Source organism: Vombatus ursinus, unplaced genomic scaffold (assembly GCF_900497805.2).
Source record: "Vombatus ursinus unplaced genomic scaffold, bare-nosed wombat genome assembly UNPS02015205.1, whole genome shotgun sequence".
Classification (NCBI taxonomy): domain Eukaryota; kingdom Metazoa; phylum Chordata; class Mammalia; order Diprotodontia; family Vombatidae; genus Vombatus; species Vombatus ursinus.
In genome coordinates this window covers 82,533-105,930 of record NW_020954983.1, presented here as the reverse complement: position 1 = coordinate 105,930, position 23,398 = coordinate 82,533, and the positions used below count along the sequence as shown (strand labels likewise).

Genomic DNA, 23,398 nt, shown 5'->3' with positions numbered 1-23,398 from the left:
TGTGTGTGTGTGTGTGTGTGTGTGTGTGTGTGTGTGTGTGTGTGTGTTGTGCTTATGTATACTTCAAAAACTTGTTTTATCAGTGTGAGTACTATTCTCTTCACTGATGTAGATTGTAATCTTTCTAACTTAGTGTTGGTTTTCTAGAGGATTTTGAGTTTTTCTTATTAAAATTTATTATTTTCTCTTCTAATTACATGTAAAAACCATTTTTAACATTTCATTTTTTAAAATTTTTGAGTTCCAAATCCTCCCCCCATCAAGAATGCAAGCAGTTTGTTGTAGGTTATACATGTGCAGTCATGCAAAACAATTTCCATGTTATTCATGTTGTTAAAGAAAACACAGACCAAAAAAATCCAAACAAATGAGAAAAAAAGAAAGCAAAGAGAAAGTAGGCCTCAGAATGCATTCAGACTCCATCAATTCTTTCTCTGGAGATGGATTGCATTTTTCATCTTAGGTCCTTCAGAATTGTCTGAATCATTGTATTGCTGAGAATGGCTAAGTCATTCAGAGTTGATTATTGTGCAATATTGCTGTTACTATATATATTGCTCCTACTTATGTTCATTTTACTTTACATCAGTTCATGTAAGTCCAGGTTTTTCTGAGATCATCCTGCTTGTCATTTCTTATATACAATAGTATTCCATCACAATCATACACCACAACTTGTTCAGCTATTCCCCAATTGATGGCCATCCCCTCAACTGACAATTCTTTGCCACCACTGAAAGAGCTACTTTAAATGTTTTTGTACATATAGGATGTTTTCCTTTTTGTTTTTTATTTCTTTAGGATACAGATGTAGTATTGCTTGGTCAAAGGATATGCATGGTTTTATTGCCCTTTGGGTATAGCTCCAAATTGTTCTACAGAGTGGTTGGATCAGTATACCACTTCTCTAACAGTGCATTAGTTTCTCAATTTTCTTATATCCTCTCCAACATTTGTCATTTTCCTTTTCTGTCATGTTAGCCAATGTGATAGATGTTGTTTTAATTTGCATTTCTCTATTCATTAGTGATTTAGAGCATTTTTCATATGACTCTAGATAGCTTTGATTATTTAATTTGAAAACTACCTGTTCATATCTTTTGACCATTTATCAATAGAGGAATGGCTCTTATTTATATAAATTTGACTCAGTTCTCTATATATTTGAGAAATGAGGTCTTTAGCAAAGAAACTCGCTGTACATTTTTTATAGTGATGATTACTAACTATGTATTTGCCTTCATCCTGTTTTCTCCCTGTTTATCCTACTATCTCTTTCCTTTCACCCTGTGTATCTTCAAAAGTGTTTTGCTTCTGACTTTTACCTCCCCTAGTCTACCCTCTTCTTCTATCATCCTCCCACTTCCCCCAACTCTCTTATCCACCTTCCCATTCTTCTTTCTTGTGTGGTAAGATAGATTTCTGTACCCAACGCAGTATGTATATTATTCCCTCTTTGAACCAGTTCCAATGAGAGTATAGTATACTTGCTTCCCCCCCAACTTCTCCCATTTTCCCTTCCATGGTAAAACCTTTTCTCACCTCTTTTATGTCAGATAATTTACCCCATCCTACCTCTCCCTTTCACCTCCCAGTGCATTCCTCTTTCTTCCCCCTTTTATTTTTTTAGATAATTATTTCATCATATTAAATTTATACCCACGCCCTTTTCTATGTATAGTCCTTTTGATTGCCCTAATAATAAGAAAGTTTTTAGGAGTAACAAGTATCATTTTCCCATGTAGGAATGTAAACAGTTTAACCTTATTGAATCCCTTATGATTCCTTTTTCTTGTTTATCTTTTTATATTTCTTGTGATTCTTGTATTTGAAAGTCAGATTTTCAGTTCAGCTCTGGTCTTTTCATCAGGAATGCTTGAAAGCCCTGTATTTCCTTGAATGTCTATTTTTTTCCCCTGAAAGATTATACTCAGTTTTTCTGGGTAGGTGATTCTTGGTTGTAATCCTAACTCTTTTGCCCTCCTGAGTATCATATTCCAAGCTTTCTGATCCTTTAATGTAGAAACTGCTAAATCTTGTGTTATCCTGACTGTAGCTCCTCAATATTTGAACTATTTCTTTATGGCTGTTTTGCAGTATTTTCTTCTTGAACTGGGAACTCTGGAATTTGGCTATCATATTCCAGGGAGTTTTTCTTTTGGGATCTCTTTTAGGCGATGGTTGATGTATTCTTTCAATTTCTATTTTACCCTCTGGTTCTAGAATATCAGGGCAGTTTTCCTTGATAATTTCTTGAAAGATAATGTCTAGGCTTTTTTTTCATCATAGCATTTATAGTCCAATAACTCTTAAATTATCTCTCATCAATCTATTTTTGATGTCAGTTGTTTTTCTGATGAAATATTTCACATTTTTTAAAATTCCTTGGATTTTGTTTATTTTTTCTTGGTGTCTCATAAAGTCATTAGCATCCATTTGTCCAGTCTAATTTTTAAGGAATTCTTTTCTTCAGTGAACCTTTGTGCCTCCTTTTCCATTTGGCCAATTCTACTTTTTAAGGAGTTCTTTTCTTCAGTGAATTTTTGTGCCTCTTTTTCCATTTAGCCAGTTCTACTTTTCAAGACTTTCTTCTCTTTATTGGATTTTTTTGTGCCTCTTTTACCATTTGGCCTATTCTGTCTTTTAAGGTGTTATTTTCTTCAGTATTTTTTTGTGTCTCCTTTGCCAAGTTGTTGACCATTTTTTCATGATTTTCTTATATCACTCTCATTTCTTTTCCCAATTTTTCCTCGACTTCTCTTACTTGATTTTTAAAATCCGTTTTGAGTTCTTCCATGACCTGAGACCAAGTTACATTTTTCTTTTAGGCTTTGGATGTAGCAGTTTTGTTTTTGTTGTCTTCTTCTGAGTTTGAGTTTTAATCTTCCCTGTCACCATAGTAATTTTCTATAGTCAAGTCCTTTTTCTGCTGTTTGTTCATTTTCCCAGTCTTTTTCTTGTCTTTTAACTCTATGCTAAAGTGGGGTTCTGCTTCTGGAGTGGAGAGAGCAATGTCCAAAGCTTCAGATCTTTTGTGCAGCTGTTTTTAGAGATAATTCCGGGGACCTGTAAGTTTTCATTTCTTCCAAGGTGGTATGATCTAGGGAAAGGTGTGTTTACTACTCTCCCTGCCCTGTGCTATGGTCCATGAGAGGCCACAAGCACTCTTTTCCACTTGAACTGTGACCAAGGTCCCAGTTGTCCTGTAGCTGCAGGTGTGTTAGTGCTGCTCCTTGCCCTGTGACTGAGAGCCAGGACTGCAATCCAGATGGTTGTGCAATGCAACAAGGTCCTCCTATTGCCTGCAAAAGGATTCCTGTAATCTCCTTCTGATGTGATGTCTGACCTCCCGTCTCTGGGCTGAGTGATCTGGAAACTACCAGTGCGACTTCTGATTCAGTTGCGCCCAAGGCCTGCTGCTCATTTGCTGGGGCAAGGCCTGTGCTCCATTTTTATCCTGGTACAACAGACCTTTTCTCTTTGACCTTCTAAGTTGTCTTGGGCTAGAAATTATTTCATCCCATCTTTTCTGTGGGTTCTGCTGCTCCAGAATTTGTTTTGAGCCATTATTTAAAGTTGGGGGAAAGCTCTGGTGAGTCTTCCTATAGAGGTTCTTTGGCTAAAAAAATTCATCATTATGCAAATAACCTAGTGATTCAGTCCCTGGTCCCTGGGCAGCTGACGTGAGTCTATCCCCAAGCCTGCTTGATTTGAAACACTGGCTTGTCCTGCAAGAACCTCAACATGATGAGGCACCAGAGTAGGTCTATCTTAATGGCACGCGCACACACACACATACACACACACTGTCTCTCTCTCTCTTTCTCTTTCTCTCTTTCCTTCCTACATGTATGTGACACTGTTCCTCAATTATTTGAAAACAATTATTTTGTCTCATTCCTCCCTTCACCTTCCCAGTTCTCCTGTTTTCTCTCCTCTAGGCTAAACATATCTGTCTATCTCTTTTCATTATATATAGCTATTCATAATTACTGATATTTAAATAGCCTATTTTACAGTCTGCAAAATCCCATATATATATATATATATATATATATATATATATATATATATATATACACATACATATAATGTCATTTGATCTTCGCAATAGCTCTTTGAGGTAGATACTATGGGGTGATATCCCAATTTACAAATGAGGAAATAGACTCAGGTTACCCTACCCATGACTACATAGCTGGTCAAAGGGCAAAACTCAGCCCAGTTCTTCCTAGTTTCAAGTCCAGTACTCTAGCCATTATGTGTGTGTAAAACTTTCTCTCTCTCTCTCTCTCTCTCTCTCTCTTTCTCTTTCTCTCTTTTTCACACACACACACACACACACACACACACACACCCCTATCTCTAAAATTCAACAAAAATTGTCCTTTATCAAATGAAGTCCTTATTGTTCAAATGAAAAATTTCTGTAATTGCATATACAAGTAGTTTTACTAGGTCTGTCTTCCTTCAGGGGATTTTAAACGTCACCTTCCTCGGACACCATCAATGGGGACTATGTCTTCTGCCGATGAGCTAGATGAAAGAGAGCCACCTTCTCCTTCTGAGATTGGTATTGTGCATTGTACTTTATTTGATCCAGTTTTAGTTAGATGAATTATAGCCATAGTGTATAATGACGGATAAGACTTGAAATCTTAATATGAAAGTTGTATTTCTTTGGCTATTTGTGCCAAATAATAATATCTACAGCTCACATTTGCAAAAGTATTTTATACTTTACAGAAAGTTTTCCTCAGAGCGTCCCTATTAGGTATAGATAGTGTATAGAACATTGTCCACATTTTAGGACAATTTCATATCAATAGTGTACATTTTAGGACAATTTCATATCAGTAGTCTACATTTTAGGATAATTTCATATCAGTCTACATTTTAGGACAATTTCATATCAGTAGTCTACATTTTAGGACAATGTTCTATACACTATCTATACCTAATAGGGATGCTCTGAGGAAAACTTTCTGTAAAGTATAAAATACTTTTGCAAATGTGAGCTGTAGATATTATTATTTGGCACAAATAGCCAAAGAAATACAACTTTCATTGAGTAAGGTACTCTTGGGAGTATCCCAAGATACTCTCTTCTACCTAACTTCTCCGTAACTGTTAAGGTAAGAGGTGAGGAAACTTAAGGCTCAGTGAAACTGACTTGCCCAAGGTCACACATCTGGTAAGTGACAGAGCTAGGTTTATTTATCCCAGGTTTTAAGGGGCTTTTCATTACCCCTCACATACTGCCCTTCACCAGGCATGATGATTTGAAAATAATGCAATAATTAGACCTAAAATGTGATTTGACAAATATGTTAGCCAAGTAAACCCTAAGACTATTTTTCAGAAATAATTATTGCATGATGTGTGGGTTAGAGACATAATGATAGATCAGAAATTCTGTTTTCATCAGACTAATAATGCGAAGCACTTAACAGTTAAAGCAGTCTGATTTTAGTAGAAGCAGTTCAGGACTCTGCATCAATTAAGTGATTCTTGGTAGAGAAACTAGTAGTTATGAAAATTAAAGAACGTTGAAGGAAAGTAGTCATCTTAGTGACCAAGTTTATTTCACATCTGTTCATTTGATTAAACATATGACATTACAAACCTGCTTTGACATCAATCTAAGAAGATGGTTTTAGATATTTCTAGAGCATTCAGAGTTAGTAGTCGTGGAAAGAACCTTAGACATCATCTAATCTAATGGTAAGGAAACTAAGGCCTATAGAGGGGAAAAGGGTCTTTACACAATACCACACAGTATTAACAGAGGTAGAATTTGACCCTCGGTACTCTGACTCCAAAATAATTTCTATTTCTAGTTTCATATGTTTCATATCAGTAGGAAATTTCCTATCCAAAAATAAGTTAATGAGCCTGCCTAATTGGGACTATTAGATCTTGGGTTTAATGATGATGAAGATGGTGACACCATGACCGTTGTTTGAAGAGCTCAGCTTGCTTTTTCTAAGGATAAGAATAAACACGTGATTTAAACTAGGGGTAAGGAACCTACAGCCATGAGGCCACACGTGGCCCCGTAGGTCCTCAAGTGTGGCCTTTGGCTGAATCGAAAGTTCACAGAACAAATCCCCTTAATAAAAGGATTTGTTCTGTAAAACTTGGACTGGGTCACCAGGCCATACCCAAGGACCTAGAAGGCCACATGTGGCCTCAAAGGCCACAGGTTCTCCTCTCCTACTTAAACCATGAAATAGAGAAGGAAAAGATATTACTACCATATTACAATTAAATTGAGAAGCGATGATTGATGTCTTCTTGGAAGGCCTGTGTTAATTAAGAGTAGGACTCAATGTGCAAATGAGGAAATTGATGCATATGTTGATCTGAAGAGCATAAGGTGAAATCAGTAAGACTTAAGTTCTTGATAAAAATATCTAGTCTTTTAGTTGATTTTATCTTAAAATTCTTAGGTGAGTGTGGTGATTTTTAAAAAAAATTCTTTTTGGTGCAAATCTATGAGATGTTACAAACGTGCTTACAATAGTGCTATTTTTTTTAGAAGTATTGAAAATTGCCAAGAAATTAATATCATCAAAAAGTTCCTTAAGACTTATCATATGCTTTCTGAATAGTATTTTAATAAATGTTGCTTTATGATCAACATAATTATAGTTTAATGAATTATTTAAAAAAATAGGTAACTGGACTCACATTATAAAAATTAGAAATACCTTTGCAACTGTCCTTGTAAGGAAAATAATTTTGTTGCTTGCTTTAATATCTTCTATTGCCAGTCTAAGTTAATGGCATGTTGTAATATTACCATCATTTTTTTAAAGATCAATTTTGGTCAATAAGTATATTTTAAAGTCAAATGGTATCTCCCTAGAAATATTAAATAATTACCAAATTTTGTTTTCAAGGCTTAAATGAGCATGTGCCTGAAATTAGCAGTTTCCCTGGACCATTTAGAAATGCCCTCAGGTCAAAAGCTGCTCTCAGCCATAAGCTTCGGAAGCTGAGGACTCCATCTAAATGCAGGGAATGTGACAGCCTAGTCATATTCCATGGGGCAGAGTGTGTGGAGGTAAGAAATATCAGAAAATGGTACAATTTCTGATTTTTAAAAAATGTTTTTAAAGATGTACTATAATAATTGCTTGCTATTTTTCATATTCCATTAATAATTGGGTATTTCAGTAGGTTGGGGCCATGATTTCATTGATGTGGGTTCTCTCTCTAGCGGTTTGGATTATAATCCTTTCCCTTTCTCATTCTATATGATTATTGCCTCTCTTCTCATGTGTCTCCCTCCTCCTGATTTCTTGATAGGTAGCATAAGGGCTTTTGTCTCTTCTCTCCACTCTTGCTAACTCTCCTCCTTTTCTGTCCCTGATGAGATCCTTTACTCACTAAATGCACATAATTCATTGAAATAGCGCTAGCGTCCCTTGATGCCGTCTGTGCATCTCTCCATTGCCCTCTGCATGATCTCTCAGAGAGTGGGTCGTTATTCTTTATGTTGGTAGCTCTGTAGTATTATTGCAAGAACTCTGCTGTAAGGAAGATGAGCCTTTGTTTTAGGAAGATGTTTGGAATCTTTTAAAGTAATGCATTGTTTCCCAAATCATTCCAAACCTCTCATTTTCTTATGTTTGTTTCTGTTGTTGTTCAGTCGCCTCAGTCACGTTTGACTCATCATGAGTCCCTTTTGGAGTTTTCTTGGCAAAAATACTAGAAGAGTTGGTCATTGCTTTCTCTAGCTCATTTTATGGATAGGAAACTGAGACAAACAGGATTAAGTGACTTGCCTAGGGTCACACAGCTATTTAAGTGTCTGAGGCCAGATTTGAACTCGGAAAGGTGAGTCTTCCTGACTCCAGGCCTGGTACTCTATCCACTGTGCCACAGAAGTCAGGCGACTTCAGTAGGGGGAAGAGGAGGCAAACTCAGATTTCCAACATTCTTCCCATTAGACTTCTAGTTTAGTCAGTCAGTCAGCAAGCATTTATTAAGCTCGTGCTCCATTCCAGGCACTGTGCTAAGTGTTAGCGATACAGAGAAAGGCAAAAGACAATCCTTGTGCTCAAGGAGCTTGCAGGCTAATGGGGAGATGGGGGAGAGGTGAGTCACCACATAAACCATACAGGTAAGATCTATACAGGCAAGTGAGGGTTGTCCCAGAGGGAAGGTGCCAAGATTGAGGAGGACTGGGAAAAACTTCCTGGCAGAAGGTGCATCTTTAGCTGACATTTGAAGGAAACCAGAGGACCAGGAGGAAGACATGACGAGAGAGAGGGCTGATGGAGTGTCATGTGTAAGGAACACAAAAGAGGCCAGAGTCATTGGATGGCAGAGAAGGCGAAGGAAGTAAGGTGAGAGAAGACTGGAAAGATAAGAAGGGAGCAGGTTATGAAGTCCTTTAAAGGGACTGAGGATTTTATATTTGATTCTGGAGGTAACAAGGAGATGACATGGTCAGACCTGGGCTTTAAGATCATTTTGGTAGCTGAGTGGAAGATGGACTGGATTGGGAAGAGATGAGTCAGGACAACCAACCAGAAGGCTATTGCAATAGTCCAAGCATTAGGTGACGAGGACCTGCACCAAGGTGGCGAAAGTGTCAGCATAGGAAAGGAGACATGTAAGGAAAATGTTATGAAGGTAGAAAATGACAACACATGACAACTGATTGGATATAGAGGGTGAGAGTGAAGATGTGAGTCAACACCTCAGTTGTAAGCCTGGGTGACTAGGTAGTTAATAATAGGGAAGTTAGGAAAATGGTGAGGATTAGGAGAAGGAAAATAAGTACTGTTTCAGACATGTTTAAAATTTTTACAGGGCATCCAATTTGAGATTGTGTCTCCCACACATTCAGTTTAAAATATCCAACCAGTATTTGGTGCTGTGAGACTAAACTTCAGTAGAGACTCAGGCTGAAATCATCTTCATGGGCGGTTAATCCCATGGAAGACAATAAGGTTACCAAGAAAGTATAGCAGGAAGAGAAGGGGATCCAGGATGTAGCCTTGGGAGCACTCACGATTATGGGCACTCACAGTTATGGGATGTAACATGAACAGTGATCTGTCAAAGGTGGTTGAGAAGGAATGGTCAGATAGGTGGAGAGAGAACCAGGAGAGAGTAATGTCACAGAGAGGAGAGGGTACCCAGGAATGAGAAGAAGGTTAAGTGTGAAATGTAGCAGAGAGGTCAAGACATATTAGAACTGAGAAAAGACCACCAGACTTGGCAGTAAAGAGATCAATGCTAACTTTGCAGAGAAGAATTTTCAATCAAGTGATGAATTCAGAGGCTGGATTGCAAAGGATTGGGTAAATGAGAGGATGAGGAAAAGAAAACAATGAGTGGTAGATAACTTTTTTCAGGGAGTTTGGCCAAGAAGAGATTGAATGATAACTTCAAGGGATAGCCGGGTCAAGTGTATGGTTTTTTAAGACTGTAGGGTGTATTTAAAGGCAGTAGGAAAGGATAGAGATATTCGATAGAGAGGTTGAAGTAGGGACAGGTGAGGAATGATTGACAAGGCGATCTGCTAGAGTATACGGGATAAACTAGATCATGGGCATACGTAGAGAGTTCAGCAATGTCAAGGAGAAGAGCTGCCTCAGCAGAGACTGGGGGATGGTGTAAAAGAGCTTTGAGCTGAAGAGAAAGTGGAGTTAATGGCCTGTAACCTTAGTTTTCTGAGTAAAAGAAGAGGCAAGATGTTTAAACTGAGATAACAAGGTGGTGTGTAGGCGAGTTGAAGAGAGAAGAGTATGTTTGGAATAGCTTCTTTGGGGGGAGTAAGATAAAGAACCAGTTTAAGAGGTTAAAAGAATTTGCCTTGCCTGAAGTAAGGCCCAAGTTGAAGTTGGATAATATGAATTTATAGTGTACGTGTTCAGCATGTCTTCCTTCATGGCACATGAAGGATCCCTCAGATTGTCAATACCTTGGGAGTATTAATGGGGATGGATGGCCAGAGTAATCTCGGATTGGTGTTTAGCAGTAGGACCAAAGCAGTGAGAGATTCAAGAATAGATGACGGTACAGTGTGCAATTGATTGGGATAAGTAATTAATTGCTTAAGAAAATGCGCGGAAGTAGAGGGATTTGGAGCTTTTCAGGGCTCTGAAGAATGAGTTTAGGAGTGGTAAGGCACAGGGAGAGATGGAATGATAGGAAGCTTTGGTCAGATTGAGGGATATCTTGAGTTTGGGGTTAAGGAGTTAGGACCCTGATGAATAATGGTAAGATCTGGTGTGTAGCCATCCTTAGGTGTAGCTAGAATGGAGTAAATGAGTAGCTGATTAGGAAATTTAGGCATTGAGAGGCTAGAAAGTTTGAGAGAGCATCAAGAGGGTCATTGAAGTGCCCCAGCTTAAGGGCAGGAATGGGGGAGCAGAAGATTCAGGCACTGAGCACCTTGGGAAGATGTACAGAATAGCCATTGTGATTTGAAAAGGATAGATAGAACATATTAATGCAATGAATTTCAAAAGAGCAGAGGTTACTTTAGTGATGGTAGGAAGGAGAAAGTCTAAAAGCATCAGTGGGGAGCATGGAGTATTCTAATGCCTCTCAAGGACCAGTGGGTCAGGCAGGTAACAGCCAGTGCTGGAGAGGGTGGCCAAGGATACAATATGTCCTGGAGGGAGCTAGGTTTTGGAGCCAGTGGATGGAAGGAGTATGAGAAGAGGGATGAAAATGAGGTGAAGTTTATTCTCTATGGAACAGAAAGCCGCCCTAGAGTCAGGAAGACCTGAGTTCAAATCCGGTCACAGACATTTGACACTTACTCGTTGTGTGACCCGGGCAAGTCACTTAACCCCAATTGCCAAAAAAAAGAAAGCCTGCAGGAAAGAGACAGAGGGAGACTGGGACATGGGCGGGATAGATTAGAGGAGGTTGGGCATCATGAGTTATTAATACCAGGGATAGAAAGAATAATGTGGTGGGAACTGGTTAGCCATGGGAGTGGTGGTGGGTGACAGATGGAATTATACTGTCACCGATTTGGCAGTGTGTTATTACTAGACAAGATTGAGGGACACAGGGTCTTAGTGAATCAGCGTGGTCCTAGAGGCTGGCCCATTCCTCCCTGCTCTCCTCTCTCCAAAACCTGCTATTTGTGTGGTTTCCTCCAGGGAGCCCTTTGCAGCTATCTTTCCATTTGTGGAAAAATCATTTTGTCCTGGGGAGGATAAAGTGAAGTCTACCCAAATGGATTCAACTTGCCTTGGGACACTCCCACACCTCCACCTTCACCCCTAACCTGTGCATCACTGACACTGGCTGTGTGACCCTGAATATGTTACTTAGCCTCTCAGTAAATACTTGGAAAAAGCCCTTTCTCCAAAGGTGCTGGCCTGCTTTAGCAGAGGGGATTTCCTCATCCCTTAATCCATTTCTGATCCCTACACTCAGAATGTCATTTATATGATTAAGTACCTGCACCAAGTCTGCTCTTTGGTTATTGAACAAAGACTCCACAGGTAATTTGATGTTTGTAGACAGTTTAGCTTTCGTTTCTGCATTTGTCAGTATTTTATATGACTCTAATAAATCACTCTACAAAATCTTCTTTCTTGTAGTGCTCCCTTGCTTGTCACAAAGCATGTTTGGAAACCCTAACCATTCAATGCGGGCACAAGAAACTTCATGGAAAGTTACATTTATTTGGTGTGGAATTTGCTCAAGCTGCTAAAAATGCCCCTGATGGCATCCCCTTTATTATTAAAAAATGTACTTCAGAAATCGAAAGCCGAGCCTTGAACGTGAAGGTATATTTTAACTTTGTTCATTTAAAATTTCAAACCATAACAGATTTTTTTTTAGTTTGCATCAAAAAAACTTTGTTAAATAAAACTGTCATCAAATATTAGGGAATCAATATTCAGTTTTCTAAGATATAGTATCTTATGTAGGTTTAAATCAGTTAATATTTTCTGAAATGTCAACTTGAAGTATTTATTTCTTGGTGAAATCATCATATTGAAGTTTTTGTACTAAAGGAAATTTTTTTTGTTTACTCTTTCTTCTCTTTTAAGGGCATCTACCGTGTGAATGGAGCTAAAAATAGAGTTGAAAAACTCTGCCAGTCCTTTGAAAATGGAACGGATTTAGTAGAACTTTCAGAATTCTCTGCACATGATATCAGCAATGTTCTTAAGTTATATCTTCGTAAGGTAAAGACTCTCTACTTGAAATTTATTTTAAATTGAAGCAAGACTCTGGCTCTCTTTATATTATGAGGGATCATTCCTTACAATAGCTAGTTAGCACTGGAATCACTTTTTGCTGGAAAAAGTGTATTTTTTGTAGTATATGAAGTTCCTTTGAGCACTTAAAAGTCACCAGCCCCACTCGTCAACTCCAGTTAAAAGTAACAGGGAATTACAAGAACCTCCAGCAATTAGGAGTAACTAATATCAGATTTCCTTGCAAACTTGAAAAAAAAACCTGGAGTCATATTCTGCCTCTACTTCTTTCTCTGGCTGGGACCATAACCAAATCATTTTACCTTTATTGGCTTCAGTTTCCTCCTTAGCAAACTGAGGGGTTGGACTAAATAATTCATAAGTTTCCTGGTGCTTAAGTGCAGCTGGCAGTGCAGTGGATAGAAGGCTTGGGCCTGCTGTCAGAAAGATCTAATTTGAATCTGGCCTCAGACACTTAGTTTTGTGACCCTGTTATCTTTGTGTCTTATAAAACTATGTCAAGTGGCATCCCCACTTAATCTCTTCCTGCCTCAGTTTCCTCAACTGTAAGATGGGAATAATAATGATAGCACCTACTGCCCAGAGTTGTTGTGAGGATCAAATGAGATCTATTTGTCAAAAGACTTTAGAACAGTTCCTGGCATATAGTAGATGCTCTGTAAATGCACATCCTTTGATGTCTACAAATAGCCATCCAGAAGTGGCTAACAGTTCAGTGAGGGAGCTACACTGAGTATTTGAATGAGGAAGAAGAACTACGTTATCTCCAATACTTGGAGCATCAGAGAACCAGAATTTCACTGTAATTCTTACTGTTGAGCCAAAGAATCCACAGTGCTCAAAATGCCCATGGGTCAGTAGGTGGAAGAACATTTCATTCATGAGATGAATAATGATGTTTTGAGGGGAGTTTTTCTTTTGAATGTCTCCTGTGGAATTGGAGTTTTGTTTCTCAATTGGCTAAATAAGATGTGTCCCAGAGCTAGTTAGTTGCAGGGCCAGGATGTGTACCCTGATCCTCTGCCTCCCAGTATATTCGCTTAGTGTTCCCTTTGGAAAGACTGTTCTCTCACTCTCATTTTTCAGCTTATACACAGTAAGGCTCTGTAGTCTTCTTTTCCCCTCCTTATACACTAGCAAGATAAAGTCATGTCATAAACCAAAATCAGCCAATTAGGGTGCAGTGGATTTATCCAGATCCAACCTGTCTTTCAAGGCAGGTCATTTGGGTGACACCCGAGATTCCTCTAGCTGCAAGTACCTTCAGTTTCCCACTGCCAACGTACCTCTCATAGCCCTTTGCCCTTTTCAGAAGGCACTTAGCACATTCTCCCACATATTATAGTCCTTTGTGAAGCTGAATTAGTTACTCTCTTGCCCCTCCCTGAATATCCTGAGTAGAGAAGCATCGAGAGATCCAAGCTTTATTTTTTATCCCCACAGCATCTAACCCAATACTTTGCCAATTACTTAGGTGTTTATTAAATGCTTGTTGAATGAGTTAGGATTGAAGCAGAAGCTGGTCTAGTGTTCTAAGGCTTTAATCTCTTTAAAGAAAAATGCTAGACTAAACAGGATATGATGATGACCAGGATAAAAATAGATAGTGTAATGTGCAGGCTGGCGTTCCTAATAGGTTTTTATTCCTTTTAGTTACCAGAACCCTTATTTTTGTTTCGTCTTTATGATGAGCTTATTGGTCTTGCCAAAGAGAGCCAGAATGTAAATGAAGACTCAAAACCAACAAGCCCTGAAGCTGAGGGTGCTGAACTAAGTAAAGTCCTGAAGAAAATCAAAGCTCTTCTAAAAAAACTTCCAGGACCAAACTATAATACTATTGAGTACCTTATTGGCCATCTTAATAGGTAAGAGATTTACCTTAAAGAATATCTCCTTTCTTGTGAATCCAAATGGGCAAATGTGGAGTTGGGTGTGGTGGCTTGTTTTGTTTTATTTTCTAGTGGAATTACCTTGAGTTCCTCCAAAGAAGTAGCCTGGAGCAGTAGAAATAATCTTAATGAATGTGGATTTAGGGTCACCTTTTTTCATCTAATAACTAGAAAAAACTATTGCTTCCCCTTCTTCACCACAATTCCTAGTATGTATGCCTTGTGCTGGTGTATTAGTTGGTAGTATGGAATCCTGCTGACACCTGGAGAGGTGGTGAAGAAAGATAACTGAATCCAGCTTCATCATTGCAAATCTTTCGCAACTTCCAAAGCCAAAAAGAAAGCCTAGCAGACTTGACAGCCCATCTCCCCTGTTTTCCTCTCCAGGGTGGTCCAAAAGGCTGAAGAAAACAAGATGCCGGCCAGTAATCTGGGGATAATATTTGGACCAACTCTGATCAGGCCTTGGCGGACAGATGCCAAGGTTTCCCCTTCCTCACTGGTGGACTACCCTTATCAGACTCGAATTGTGGAGCTTCTTATAGCTTATTTTGTGAAGATCTTTGATGTGTCCTTGCAACCACTCTCAACTTCTTCTACCAATGAAAGCTTCATCCTCAGACCTAGAAAGCCTCAGTCGTGTCTTGCTTCAGAGGAAGTGAGTGGTGACAAATGTTGAATTATGCCTTAGCCTTGTGAAGTTTGGATGAATGAATGTCAGATCTTTGACCCATTTCGTCACTGGTGTATATTTGTTTTTAACCTATTTTTTTTAATCTTGTTCCATCATTAGGGCATCCTACCTTCTCAAGATGAGAGTAAAATTTCAGAAACAGCTGCATCATTTGAAGGATCACATGACCATAAAAATGCACTAGAAGGAGCTGATGCATCTGTGATCGGTGAGTAGCTATTTGCAAAACTCACTGTGGCTGGATGGTAGTGTTCATGGTGGGGAGTAATGTATAAGAAGACTGGAAAGGTAGAAAGGGAGGTGGCAGGTTATAAGGAGCTCTTGCTGCCAGAAAAAGGATTCTAGATCTGTTCCTAGAAGTAATAGGAAGCCACTAGAGTTTTTTGAGTAGAGGAGCAGACATAGTCAGTCCATCTTGTGGAAAATCATCGTTTTCCTGGTAGGATAAAGTGGAGTGGACAGAGCTGAGATAGACCAGCAGGCTGCTGAACTCATCCAGGGAAGGGACAATGACCAGCATAACCAAGGGGGCTAACTGTATGTGATTGGAAGAAGAGGCTGCCTGGATGGGAGAGATGTGGCTGCAGAACAGGAAGGTTTTGAAATGAGTGGCAGATCAGGGTCTTCTCTTCTCCCTGCTCAGCATCTCTAGGCACATCTACTGATCCTTTGTTGAACAGGCCCCAGACACTTCACCATTCTGGTCTCTCTGCTCGAGGTGCACTTGAGTTTGAGTCTATCTGAGTCCTTCCTACACTGGGCCGGCCAGGGCATGGCTAGAGCAGCCCTTCTTTCACCTCCACATAGAGTGATACACTTGGAGTCAGGAAGTCCTGAGTTCAAATCTTGCTTGATACACAAACTGTGTGACCCCATGGGCAAGTAGCTTCATTTCTCTGTGCCTCAGTTACCTATTTGGGAAAATGGGGATAAACCTAGCACCTATCTTTCAAGGTCATTGTAAAGCACCTGCCTCTCAGGGTTATTGTAAGCCTCAAATGAAATATTTGTAAAGTGTTTTGCAAACCTGAAAGCACTATAAATGATAACTATACTCTTATTGTTTATCTTTATATCTTATAAAACTATGTTATTTATCCACCAATCAACAAGTATTTATTAAGCACTTATGTGCTAGACACTGAAGATACAAGTATAAAGAATAGATTCTTGCATGCATGGAGTTTGCATTCTGATGGGGGTAGATAACAAGTACCTCTACAGAGAGGTGCAGCATAACTACAACATTAAATACAGTTGTAGACCAAGAGCAAGATCACTAACAGTTGGGGTCAGGAAACGTTTCTTGTGGAAGATGGCGCCCGAGCTGGATCTTAAAAGAAGAGAATGTCTCTGAGGTGGAATCCATAAGGAGTTTGGAGGACCTTCGGGTTGTGAGGGACAGCCACTGGGAAGTCCCAGAGCTAGGTGTCCCAAGTGAGAAACAGGCCAGTTTAGCTGAAGCAGAGTAATAACAAGAATAAGAATAGCTAGCATTTATGTAGCACCTACTATGTGCCAGGTACTGTGCTAGTGCTTCACAATTACTATTTCATTTGATCCTCACCACAACTCCAGCAGGTAGGCGCTGTTATTATCCCCATTTTACAGTCCAGGAAACTGTAACAGACAGAGGTGAAGTGACTTGCCCAGGCCAAGTAACTCTGCCCCCAGTTGCCTAATGAGTGTGAGAGGGAGAGTCACGTCCGGTGAGGCTGGGAAGCTAAGTGGAGGCCAGGTTCCAAAGGGGTTTAATAGCTAAATACTGGAGTCTGTATTTGATCCTCCAGGCAAAGGAGAATCCCTGCAGTTAAATCACATGGTCAGATCTGTGATGAATTAAGGAAAATCACTTTGGCAACAGTAACAGTTCAGGAGAGAGATTGGAGTGGGGAAAATCAGGGAGACTAGTGAGAAGGCTCTGGCAGTAGTCCGGATGAACTAAGGTGGTAGCTGCCAATAGGGAGAAGGCGTCAGATTGAAGAGATGTTTGGAAGCAGAAGCCCAGACTTGGCAGCTCACCATGTGGGGAGGAAGAGGAGCCCACATGATGCTGAGGTCACAGGCTTGAGACTCTGGACGGATGGTGGGGCCTTTGACAGAAACAGGGATGTTTTGAAAGAAAAGGGGGGTTTAGGGCAAAAGATGATGAGCTTAGTTTTAGATTTGTCGAGTATGAGATTTTGCCAAGACATCACGCTTAAAATGTCCAGTAGGCATTTGATGAGCATAGAGAAAGGTAGAATAGCAATAGATTATGGTCATATAGGGAAAGCCAGAGAGTCTAATAAGAGAAGTGGACAATTGCTATTTGTGGCTGAGGTGTGAAGTAAAGGAGGAGACATGGAGGGAAGAAGTGAGGATAAAAGGAAGATGATGACGAGCTAGGTGAGCACTAAACCAATTTTTAGAGTTTGTCTCTTATTAAGAAATGTATGTCCAGATGAGAAGTTCCCTAAGAGCAGCCAAACAAAAGTAGTAACAGTAGTAGTAGTAGCTGCAGCAGTGGTAGTGAAAGCAGTAGAAGTAGTAGTACTACTTACTACTAGTAGTAGTTAGTAGTAGTGGTAGTGGTGATAGTAGTAGTAGTAGTAGTAGTAGTAGTAGTGAGTAATGTTATTGGTGCTTGTGGTAGTAGTATCAGCTGTAATAACAGTAGCGGTTGTGATGGTAAGTAGTTGGTTGTAGCAGTAGTAGTAATAGTTGGAAGTAGTAGTTAGTAATAGTAGTAGTTGTTAGTAGTAGTAGTCATTGTTGGTGATGGTGGTGGTAATGGTTGTTTGTAGTAGTAGTTAGTAATAGTAGTATTTGGGAGGAGGTGAAAGGTAGCCTGGAATCTTCTTAAGCCCAGTGGGTTAAATTCCATTTTTGTTTGTAATGAATGGGGAATGTTACTTTGGGGGTAACATTGTTTTTAATGTTATTGTTATTGTTGCCTGTATCTCTGTTGGCCTTTATCTCTTGCATTCCAGTATCTGTTGTAGGGAGTTTGATGCTTCTCTACCTTATGACCTTCCTTTCCTATCTCCTCTTCCCTTTCTCCTAGAAGCTGTGACTCCTACTTGTAGAAATTCTTTTCTTAGAGGTTTAAACAGCCAGGCGCTGAAAAAATTAGGCTGATTCATTAATAAAGTGATGTAGTGCACTAGCATCTTCACAGTTCTCTTCTTACCACTTCTGAAAAAGCCCCACATTGTTACTAGGTGCTGGAGCTCTTAAGTATTTTTACTGTTGCTATGCTTGGTTGTTTTCTCTTACTAGTACATATTTGTGATCGTAAATCTTCACTTCTGGCCAGAAATTGGTTGTTTACATTATTCCATCGGATCATTTCTCTTTTAAGCAAAAGGAAGGGGGAAAAGCTAAATTAATGTTAAAATTCAGTACAACTGACAAGTGTGTTCAGTAAGTCACAGTCTTGGGTAAGGACTTGTGTTGCTGTTGCTGTTGAGTCTTGAATTTCAGTCATGTCCAACTCTTCATGATGCCATGTGGGGTTTTCTTGGCAGATACTGAAGTGGTTTGCCATTTTCTTCTTCAGCTTATTTTACAGATGAGCAACTGAGGCAAACAAGATTAAGTGACTTGCCCAGAGTCACACAGGTAATAAGTATCTGAGGGTGGATTTGATTTCAGGTCTTCCTGATTTCAGGCCTGGCACTCTATCCACTGCGCCACCTAGGTGCCCCAAGGACTTGTAGTGTGTCACTAAAGTATATTCTGCATCAAGTTTTTTATTGGAAAAAAAATGGGAGTGGCAGAGCCTACAATTTTTTTTTCAAGGAAATGAAACCTTACAAATACTCATTTTTCCAGAAAAAAAAAAAGTAAATTTTGTCAGGTGAGTAGTAAAGAGAGTAATAAGTTCATTCTTCTATGTCTTCTCTACAGGGATAAGCTTATGAGATCTTTATGAATCTGTCTTCTTTCTGTGAGCCTAACTAGGTTATCTCTGTAATTTATTATGTTCATATTTAGTGTGTGTGGAAAATGAAAAGTAACATCCAATTATTACTTTTTTCAGAAAATGCTATGTCTTTGGTTTTTGATGAGACTGAAACCTACCCCTTCAAGAACAGAGATAAGTTTAAAGCTAATAGTCATTCAAATGTAAAAGGTAATCAAATAACCTTGAGATCGCCAAGGATAAAGACATCAGTTAGACCTGTGAGTCTGCCTGTAGATCAGTTCCTTCCTCCAAACTTTTTCAATGAGAACAATTCCAAAAATGTGGGAACTTTAAATTCAGACAAATTTGTCAGGAGTTCAACCATTGAAGAAATATCTGAAACAAAATCTTTTCCTAACTCATCCTCTAGACTTTCTTGTTATGACCCCAAAACTTGGGACAAGCAATTCAGACAATATGATACAAGTACAAGGACTACAGTGATTATACCCAGTGCACTCCAGGAAAACAGAGAACCAGAGAGTGGTGCTACTTCTGTTTTATCTCTCAATTCTGATAACCCTCTGTCCAGTGCCATGCAGCTCAGCCAGGCAGACATGGTACCAGTCAGGGCGACTAGAATAATAGCAGAAGGATGCTCTTCGGATTCTAATCCTCTTCCTGCTTTCAGGCCACGGAGAACTTTGCAGCCCCCACCAGGGACATTTTATAAGCCACCTCCCAACAATAAGGTAAAGGGAAATGGAGAAAGTTTTCCAGAACCTTATACATCAGCACCTGTTAGTGTCAATCATGAAAATACTGTGGATTTTGTTGTGAACTCAGATTCACCTGGGCAGTGGGTAAATCAACCCAAAGCTAGCCTTGAGGAACTCCATTCATCTGATGTGAAACCAACGTGCCAGAGACTAAGACCAAAACGGATTCAAGACTTAGAGCAAAGAGAAGCACAGTTCGTATAGGATTGCCAAATTTTGTGTTTTGTTTTTATTTTTGGTTGAGAGAAAGGGTACTAAGAGTAGATTGAATATCTTCATTGGGACCAGTTTTGTGCTGTATTTGAATTATTTTTAAAGGCTTTATTTTAAAAGTTGGGCTGGGAGGGTACTATAAACTAAAATGAAGTTGTTGTTTGGTTTTTTTTTCATGAGAGTTTATTTAAATGTATCTCCAATAAAATGCAGTTCTTGAGCTAATAAGTGCAATTGGCAAGACTTAAAGCTTCAATTCCCGAAGTGGATCTAAATGCTTGTTATTTATAGGGGAAAAAAACAGTATTTCTTTATGCAAAGCTTAAAACTTTTTTCTGTAAATTATGTGGTTTTTAAAATAATCTGACAGTTTAAACACTTGTACTTTGTTGTATAAAAGCTTCAGTTTTTCAATTTGTGCAGTGTCATGTTTTTGTTCCTTAATAGATTACCTAATGGCCAAACTTGACTTATCACTGTATTGTATGTATTTTTATGCTTATGTTTTCGTTTTTGGCAGTTTTTATGTGTTGTCATTTTAATTGTACCAAGAAAATACACTTACTAACTTTTTAAAAATCAGACTTAAGATCTCCTAATTCCTAAAATGACATATGATTCAGAATCTTATTGTTGTTATTTGTCCTTAATACTGGAGGAAGACCAAAATGACTTCATGAAATTAGGGTCAGTTTGCAGTGTGTCTCGCTGTGACTGTTATGCCATTATGAGCTTAGAAGGCTCTATCACATGTTGAGCACAAATAGTCTGTATCATTTGGGATGGGGAGGTATCCCTAAATTTGTGCATCTCACATTTCTTTTGAACCACCACAATTCTGCTTTGCTCATAGAACAGAACATCTTCTTTGACGCTGGCACACGATACTGGATGATCCTGTACCTTGTCTCCCATGTCTCAGAATCAACACCAACGTTCTTCAGAGAAACCTTGGGAGTGTCCTTGTTTTGCTTCTTCTGACCACCATGGAAGAGCAAAATAGTCTTTTAGGCAAATATACATTTGGCATAAGGACAATGTGGCCAGTCCATTGGAGGCGGTCTCTCTGCTGTAGAGTTTGAATGCATGGCAGTTCAGCTTGAGAAAGGATCTCGGTGTCCAGTACTTTACCTTGCCAGGGGATCTTCAGAATCTTTTTAAGACAATTCAAATGGAAGCAATTCAGTTTCCTGGCATGGTGCTGGTATGCTGTCCGGTTTTCACAGGCATACAACAATGAGGTCAGCATGACAGCTCTGTAGACCTTCAGTTTGGTAGTCATTTTAATACCTCTTCTCTCCCACACTTTCCTTCAAAGCCTCCCAAACACTGAGCTAGCTCTGGCAATGCATGTATCAACCTCACTGTGTGTACATCCCTCGAAAGTATACTGGCAAGGTAGGTTAATTTATCCACAGCATTCAAAATTTCTCCATTTGCTGTAACTGATGGTTTCCCGTATGGATTTCATGGGGCTGGTTGATGGAGAACCTTTCTTTTCTTGGTGTTAATCATCAGACCAAAATTAACACAAACAGCAGAGAACTGATCCATACTTCATTGCATCTTGGCCTCAAGGGCTACACTGAGTGCACAATCATCTGTGAATAAAAAGTCATGCAACAACTCTCCGTCCACTTTAGTTTTGACTTGTATTATAGCTTTTTCAAGTTAAGTAATTTACCTTCAGTTTGATAGTTGACTTTGATGCCATTTTCTTCCTTGTTGAAGGTTGACAACATCGCTGAAAACATCATGCTAAAACAAAGCATACGTACCTGCTTCACTCTATTGGTGACAGGGAAAGTGCGAGAGCATCATCCATTACCCAGAAAAAGTACAAGGGTGCTGTCATGAAACTGGTGTACAATACTGGTTAACTTTTCTAGGCAACCACATTTCACCATGGGTTTATGAGGTGCTCAGGAAGGACTAGCATTCTGGTGTGTGAAGGCTTGCCAAGCCATTTTCAGGGTTGCTCATCCACCTTTGGTATCCACCTGCTACCCAGCTCTCCCCTATGGCTCCAAGAAGCTATAGCATGGACAGCAGCAACACTCTGGTAAACCATCTTGGCAGATGGGCTAACTCAGTTTGAGGATAACTGATGAGAAACCCATAGGTGAGTTAAGGGGTTGCCTACCTCAAGCATGTGAAGGCTTCCCTGGTAGAGTAGGCAGATGTGAACATTTTTCTCAATGGGCCACGAAGGTGGCAGAAGCAGGTGCTGTGGAGCACTTAGAGCTTGATCAGACACCAAAGATGCCAGGGGTATCCACTTCATCTTGGGCTGTCACCAGTCGTCTTGACTTTTGTCTTGCCATGGCTTAGATTACTGGGTTTCTAATAGGGGCAGACAACACATATAGGGAAGTGGTTATCATGGAAAAGGTCTTTTTGTCCTGAAAGTTCCAGGGATTGTGAGTATGAGTAGACTGATAGGGCAGTTGATTGTAACTTCTTATCTCGAGGCAATGATAGTATTGTGTCAACAGTGACAATTCTCAGAACCAGAGGCAGAAAGAGTGGTAGTATATGTGTTCAGTAGAGGGCAGAAAATTACTGTGATGAGGAAGCATGGTCTTATATAACTGAGAGGTATAAGCTTCTCCCACCCATTGTTTTAGGAGGCTCTTTTTGAGGGTGGGCTGGTAGAGTGGGAAAAGGCCGCCAGGATGAAGAAGCATGATCTCTAGGAACTGAAGCTAAGTGCAATATCTCCTCTGTGGCATGTTCTCTCTAGTCTCCTTAGATGTTGGAGCAGTAGCATTGACCTTTTGTGATTGGGAATGGTACTAGAATTCCTAGTTTTAAAGTCAGTGAATCTCCAGTTTATGTTTGCTGCGTTTTGTTCAGTTTATCTAAAACTGAGTACACAGTATGGCTCAAATGAAGAGAATGTCTTCCTTTAGTATGTGTACCTGATACTCACTTAATATTCAATGTTTTTACATATTCGATATTTTTATGTGATCATATTAAAATTGTTTAAATATACTAACTTTTTAACCTACTTAAAGGACTCATGGCTTTTTATTTAACCTGTTTCAAGGACTTGTTGTCTTTTAACTTAGGGATTTGGGGGCTCATTAAGTGTTTTGTGTTAAATATTTGGACTCATGTCTTTCTAGAATATAACATGGGAGAGGGATGAGGGAAACTATGTTTGTAAAAATTATTGCTAACTTGGATCTGATAATTCATCTCTGTTAGAGATGGAGATAGAAACTCTTACCAGGGATATAGATCAGCAACTTATTTGTAGCTTACACTCAGAAGCTAAATGACCTGCCCCATGGTTGTGCTACTCTGGTATGTGTCTGAAAAGAACTGAAATACAACCACTGTTGCTCTGAGACATTGGTCCCTTTGTCTTTTAGACCACAGCAACTTCTGATTTTGTATTAAAAGGTATTTTATTATTTCTATTACATGGCCTTGAAAAACTAGACAAAATGAAGTCTGTTTTTGTATGCTATCAAGACTAATATTCCCCATGATGCAGAAAAATGGAAAATACTATATCACATCTGGACCCTGAAAAATGAAGACATCTGCCTCTAGAACTACTTTTATAATTTAAAAATGTTTTTAGTCAAATCAATGGACATTGCTTGAAACTGTTACGAAAATCAGGTAGAGTTTTATAGGGCGCTAGCCTATGGGAAACCATTGTTCAGCAGCCACCAGAAGCTGTTGCAGACCAGAAATTGCACTTTGTG

General features: G+C 39.3%; 1 protein-coding gene across 7 annotated transcripts in view; it reads left to right on the top strand.

Annotated features, from left to right (window-relative positions):
* LOC114031664 (rho GTPase-activating protein 29-like) overlaps positions 1-20,658 on the top strand; it is a 125,401-nt gene extending 104,743 nt beyond the window's left edge. For all 7 annotated transcript variants that reach the window (XM_027846812.1, XM_027846814.1, XM_027846813.1 and 4 more), the window contains 8 exons: positions 4,475-4,573; positions 6,906-7,069; positions 11,586-11,774; positions 12,042-12,179; positions 13,866-14,077; positions 14,489-14,759; positions 14,895-15,003; positions 18,820-20,658. In XM_027846812.1, coding sequence (XP_027702613.1) covers positions 4,475-4,573; positions 6,906-7,069; positions 11,586-11,774; positions 12,042-12,179; positions 13,866-14,077; positions 14,489-14,759; positions 14,895-15,003; positions 18,820-19,667 — 2,030 coding nt within the window. In that variant the 3' untranslated portion in view covers positions 19,668-20,658. The remainder of the gene's footprint in view (positions 1-4,474; positions 4,574-6,905; positions 7,070-11,585; positions 11,775-12,041; positions 12,180-13,865; positions 14,078-14,488; positions 14,760-14,894; positions 15,004-18,819) is intronic.
* Positions 20,659-23,398: the final 2,740 nt, after the last annotated feature.